The sequence below is a fragment of the Stegastes partitus genome, unplaced genomic scaffold (assembly GCF_000690725.1).
Source record: "Stegastes partitus isolate 25-593 unplaced genomic scaffold, Stegastes_partitus-1.0.2 Scaffold179, whole genome shotgun sequence".
Taxonomy (NCBI): domain Eukaryota; kingdom Metazoa; phylum Chordata; class Actinopteri; family Pomacentridae; genus Stegastes; species Stegastes partitus.
The window spans coordinates 656,684-663,008 of NW_007577910.1; the positions used below are offsets into that span (position 1 = coordinate 656,684).

Sequence of the window (6,325 nt, forward strand, 5' to 3'; positions counted from 1 at the left end):
CACACACACACACACACACACACACAAAGGCTTGAGCCCACCTACATTCTTTCAAGACAAAACTGCAACCTGGAAACTAGAGACCCTCTGCCCCCACACTGCTCGCTCTCATTTAAGTTGCCTTCTGAGCATAAATGCCACCCACAAACATTTTTGATGTGATGGAGACTACAAACAGTTACATCTAATTTCAGCAAAGTCCATGTTAGTCTTCAGCTTCTACCTGCTGGTTTAGGACCTGAATCATTTTCTGTTCTGAGCAGTTTTAAATGAAAACAATGAAAATATTGCACTCTTTCAGACACTGTGGGCTCAAAGTAAAATCCTGCATCTTAATGGAAACACCACAACCATGGCTAGAAGTAGAGAGAACTGAAAATGTCCAGTGTGACAAAAGTTATAATGCTAATTAAACAATGCCTGATTTTATTCAATGCTTGTCCCCTCTCCGCTCTGTAAACACAGCCTGCAGTTCATTCATAAAGGCCCGGAATTTTTGTTAAGTGACTGTTGCTCACAGTTAAAGCTGCAGATTTTTTTTGCTAATTACCGAATAAAGTTACGGCAAGTGATTTATTTTTGGCCTCTATTTTATGTGACATGTAGAATAAAGTGATTTTGATTAAATATCCCAATTTTAAGCTTTTCTTCCCTGATAAAACTGATAGTTCTAGTCATAGTATAGATAGTTCTAACATGTCTAACATGACCCACCAGGTCTTGGTTTAGAAGGTTTAAAAAAATAAATAAAAAACACAAAAAAACTGAAAGAAACAGCAGTTTTATCTGTTGGTCAAAAGTGGTTAATTTGGAAATCATTTCAGTTCTGTATACATCTTACTTCGGTTAAAGATCAAACCTAAAACAGCTTAGTTCTGGCCTTTTATAAAGAATTTTTTATTTTTTTTAAGTACATAAACTTTTGCTTTGCAAACAAATATATAATAAATTTGTCAATTTGAGAATCATACGGACTGAAACAAGTGTCTCACATAATTTGATCCAACATCATCTTTTTTTTTTTCTTTAACAGAAACATGAATTTTTCGGTGAAATATTGAGATTTTAGTGTCAGATTTGGTTCATTTTTCTGATAAAACAACATCTTACAGATGAGGAGTTCAAGGACCATCGGAAAGTTGAAAATCTGGAAGTTCTTTGTGTAGTTACCATTTCTGGTTCTGATAAATGCTATTTTGGGGTTTTGTTGTTGTTTTTTTATATAGATAACGTGTTTGAAACTCCAGGAAACAGAAACTTTCCTCCAGTTTTGTTTCTGATCTTCCTGTTGAGCTCCAGGCCAAAGTTCAGAGTCTCTGTGGATTGATCGTCGTGACACTGAAACCAGTCATAAAGCAACAAATACAGTCATGACTGACCTCCTAAATTTTGCAATTAATTTATTGTGTGATCATGGTTCCATTCTGGCCTGCCCCTGTTGTAATCCAGTCAACGTCTACTCAGAGCCAGAATGATGAGAGCACTGAGCCCTGAGAGGTTTCATATTGTTGTCTAAAGACTTTTTTTATCCATTCTTTTACTACTGCCACAAGGTAAACAGGCTCATAAAACCCTTTACAAGCTCAACAGACACATACAGTGACTGTCACAGCTCCCTGCTTCTCTGTTGAGACCTTCAACCCCAAGAGAGCGAGTGAGTCAGGTGAAGAGAGGGGAGCAAAATAGAGAAAAGCGAGGACGGATGAAGGAGGGAAGAGGAAAACTGAATGTAATTGCAGAAAACACACTTTCCAAAGACACACACACACACATATCGAGTGAATGTCTCTCCACTGATGAATGAGGAAAGCACTTGAGCAGGAGAGCCTGGCACAAAAGAGCTGCATAAAAAGGTTGTTCAAGACTGACGTTCAAAAACACAGGAAGGTTAACTCGGAGCACAGGGAGACAGAGTGCACATCCAAAGGTTTGCTCTGCTGTATATGTGGCCTTAATGTGTATGTGCAAATGTATTCATGCTCGACATCTATATTCGAGCGTGCATTCCTCTGATGGATTCTCCACCGAAACAGCAGCTGGGACAAACGGAGCCTCCAGCCAAGAACAACAGCTTTAAATCAGCTCACACTGAAATTGTTTGATTCTTCGTTGGGGTCACTGAGGTGTAGGAGGCTCGTAAATCACTGTGGTTAGTTAGTAAACTAGGTAATGGGCTCAGATTTATTTCACATTAATTATCAGATTTGGCACGACTGAGCAGTTCATCACAGTGTAGTAGACAAGTAGGATAGTAGACAGTTCACCAGCAGCCAACAGATGTTTCAGGGAGATTTTACTACTTCGGGTTTTGCCCGAAACCAAAAAACAAAAGCTTCAATTCTGGTTTAAAAATCATTAGTGATTAATGGACATGTTGGAATTTGTCAGTGACTGCTCATTGGTGGGGAATTCTCCATGCTGTGTTTTTCGAGATCAACGAAATATGCTCACAATTAGAGTCCTGAATTATTACAAAACACTGAAATTTTGAAGACTTTATGAACAATATATTTTCATTCTGACAATCCAGTTAAGATTTTAATTCAACTCTAATCCTACAGAACAAAACACATTCAGGAACACAAACAAAAAACTGTCAGAAACGGTGAGAACCTCACAGGTTGGAAACCACAGCAATTAAAGCTTAAATGGACTAGCCTGCAGGCTAAAGGTTAAATTGGGACCGGACCCCACCAAGGGGTCAGAAGATACATGCAAGTCAAAACCCACTGGGGAACCCAGACATTCCGCAAAACTTCTGAATCTTCCTGACACAAAATGTAGGAAGAGGAACAATACAAGTGTCTGAAACCTCTGGAAGCATTCTGACACTCAGTAGCAGTAGCACCAGTCCCTGTCAATTCAAACAGAATTCAATGATTATGTTGCTGCACTGTCTCAGACTTTATTTGAAACAAGGGTGATATTTGGGTCCCAGAAAGTTCCTGTAAGAGTATATATATGGATTAAGGATGTCCCAAACCTAAGCCTGATCGTCTGTTTATGTCTGCTGTCACATAGGTGTTGTAAATTTAAACTATTATCATCTATCAATAATTGATCAATTTGTAATATAAATTGAGTACACTGGACATTTGCCCTGGGCTTATATTGCTGCATCATATAAGGCAGCTGTCACATATGCTAGTGGGATCAGCTTGATTTAACACATTGGTGCTTGTTAGACATCATTAAGCATTGCAGAAGACTTAGTCAAGGTAGTCCTTTACAAGCTAAACCCCTTGGTATCGGCAGAAAAAACACTTGATAGGGTCATCCCTATTAGGTGCATCCATGTTTTATTGTAAAAATACAGTCTGTAGTCAACATTTCACAAATGTTTGAAGTCTTTAACATCAGTAAATTTAGATATGTAGCAGGAATGGCAATCCAAGGTACAAAGTTTAAGCTATTGTAGGTGAGATGCTTTTTTTTAGGGTGAAACCCCCCCAAAAATCCCATACATACAAAATTTTCAAAATTCAACCAAAATATTTTATAGAATTTAGTTTTGGGTTCCACATAACAAACAGGTAAACTCTGAACAAAGTCTGAGATGGTGCAGCAACAGTGTCATCTGTAATGGTACGGACTGACCCAGCAGGAGAAGAGTAAAAGCAGAGCGCCACAGCAGCACACACATTAGTCCACATGACACAAACACAGAGAGCAGCAGCAGACTGGGCTCGCTCAAATGACAACCATAACTGCAAAGACAGACACAGACATAATTTATGTACAGGGTTTTTCCTTCATGGAGGAATCTCTGGTACCACACCATAGAGGTTTTAGCAGGCAGAGAAGGAAAGTCACCAAAATGATTAGAATTGAGAATAAAATTAGCAATTCCACTTTTTAGAATAGAATAGAATAGAACAGAACTTTATTGATCCCTTTTGTGCAAACCTCAGGGAAATGGTTGTACTAGAAAACAACAACAAAACACCAACACAACATTAGTAATAATAATAATAACACTAATACCACAATAATAATAATAACCAGTTTTGTTAATCAGGGTTTCATTTACTCAAGGAAAAGAAACATTTTGGTTGACTACATAGTCAGAAATTCTATTTCTGTGAGTTAATGCAACACAGATTCGTTGACTTTACTTTACGTGAACAGATTTGGAGCCACCAATACCCTGATGCATGTTATTCGGTGTGTGTTTCTCCAGTCCTACCTGTCCAAGGTCCAAGGTGACGTTGACCTCGTTGTACTCAGTGCTGCGGGACAGAGGCGGACTCTGCCACCATCGCTCTGTCCCGTCGATGGCGTTGGTGATGGGATGGGCGCGATCACTGTCGCCCTGGCTGCAGATGTCACAGTACTGGCCCTGAGAAGACAGCAGCAGAGATGTATCGGAGTTTAAATCTGCAGCATAGCACATGAACTTTCAAATGGTACAGTGGCAAGAGCCTGAAGCTTTATTATGTACAGTATCAGAGCAAAGAGACAAGGTTGACATCTTGATGAAATGGTTTTCAAGTTTCTTGCAAAAACTGGGATCAAAGAAGATTCCTTTGACATGGCCAAACAAACTTCCGCTGTAGATGTTGGCAATGTGGGACACTTTGTTCCTACTGTTGAACGAGGGGATTAAGTAGCTCCAAAATATATCAGTCCTATTGTAACCACTGTGTGATGCTAATGAAATATGTTAGGTAATCAGTAATCTTCATCAGAATACTCTCAATGCAATATGTGAAAATAGTTTACTTTTGCTTTTACTTTTGGTCCAATTAAAAATGACATTCACACTATTTACTGAATATTCTCTGTGATAAATACTAATAGACATCAATTTTCTAACCTGTGTTGTATTAGCTGCAGTACCAGCTCTGTAAAATGGACTTTGCAGCAAATCAGGACCAAACATAAAGAACTTACAAACATATTGATGCATTTTCTGCATTATCAACTGAATGCATGCAGGTTCCCATTTCCTCAGCTGAAAAATCTCATAACTCAAAACGAAACACCAGTAAAAGATCTGGTGAAAGGGTGTCGCAGCTTCCAGCCAGTTTAAATTTCAAACTCTGATTAGAACCTCCTCTGGAGCAGGTGTGCTGTGCTGTTTCAGCTACCATGGTAATTAAGCAGGTTAAAAGAGCACCATCTTTGTGACACTGAGAACTCTGACTTATCTGAACCCGACGCTCAACATACCTGCTCTATGTCACTTTATCACATGACCCTAGGTGGTGTGTCTGATAGCTTCAACAGGAGAGGTGGAAGCTAACCAATGAAAATGCCTGGTAGTAGCTGTAGTTTTTAAATAACATTTTTCAATACACATCCCAAACAAACCCATCTTACAGTTTTTGCTCCCATGCTCTTGTTTACAGCTCTACTGTGGAGAACACATTTTACTTTGACAGGATGTAATTGATTAACACACACTGGTTATTGTGGGATAAGTTACAGTTTAGTCTCTCCAACCGCAGAAAAACAGCAGCACAATGTTCCCTGAAGAGAAGGGTTTTCTTTCATAGCTGTTTGTCCCAGAAGCAACGTGGGTCAAGTTTCTTATATTCCAACAGAAAGGTGGCTCCACTCAGGTTACTGAACAGAGATATTCCAGCTTGTCTTCCTGCTTCTAGGTTTTAATTTTTTCATAAATGTCGTCTAAGCCAGTCTGACTGTTTTGTGATAAAGTTGCACTTTATAGTCCAATAGAGCAGCCAGGTTAACTGAATAGGGGTACACAATCATGAGCATCAGCACTGTGTGTCACTAAAAAATTTAAAATAAGCAATTAAGGAAATTCAATTTTCAACTGTGGCTGCCTTGAAGGTTGGTACTGCAGGTATGTTCTAAAATCCAAAACAGCATGCGTCAACACCGTGTACTGAGGCAGAGGTGGACACGTCCACTTAAAGTAGCCTCTTCCCCCTCTTTGGTTTTTAAATCCTCCTCATTCTCAGCTAATCCAGTCTGGTTGTCTGAGCGTTTAACCTAACCAGTGCTGCCAGTGTAAGCGCTAACGTAAACTAAACAAGTGCAGACCTGAACAAAAGCCCGGGTTAGAAGATGTCATCCCTGCAGGTCACCGGGGTCAGAGGACACTGCTCGCTATCTGACTCCATCACCCACCCCTGCTTCTGCCCCCGTACTCCTCTCTGGACTTCCCAGAGATCATCTGTCAATCAGCCTTTCTGGTTTTTCTACAGATCTGGTACAACCTAATTGTGCTCAAGTTGTGTGACAAATCTCAGACCACAGGACAGGTTTCTGCAAACATGAAACTCCTCTGACAGAAGCTAAATGAAAGCTTAGAAAAGAAAAGAAAAAGGAAATGAATTTGTAAAGTAAAAAAAAA

General features: G+C 39.5%; 1 protein-coding gene across 1 annotated transcript in view; it reads right to left on the bottom strand.

Annotated features, from left to right (window-relative positions):
* The window catches only part of lama5 (laminin, alpha 5), a 130,584-nt gene that overhangs the window by 116,300 nt on the left and 7,959 nt on the right, over positions 1 to 6,325 (bottom strand). Inside the window, exon 2 of the mRNA XM_008280023.1 lies at positions 4,187 to 4,339. Within this exon, the coding sequence (XP_008278245.1) occupies positions 4,187 to 4,339 (153 nt within the window). The remainder of the gene's footprint in view (positions 1 to 4,186; positions 4,340 to 6,325) is intronic.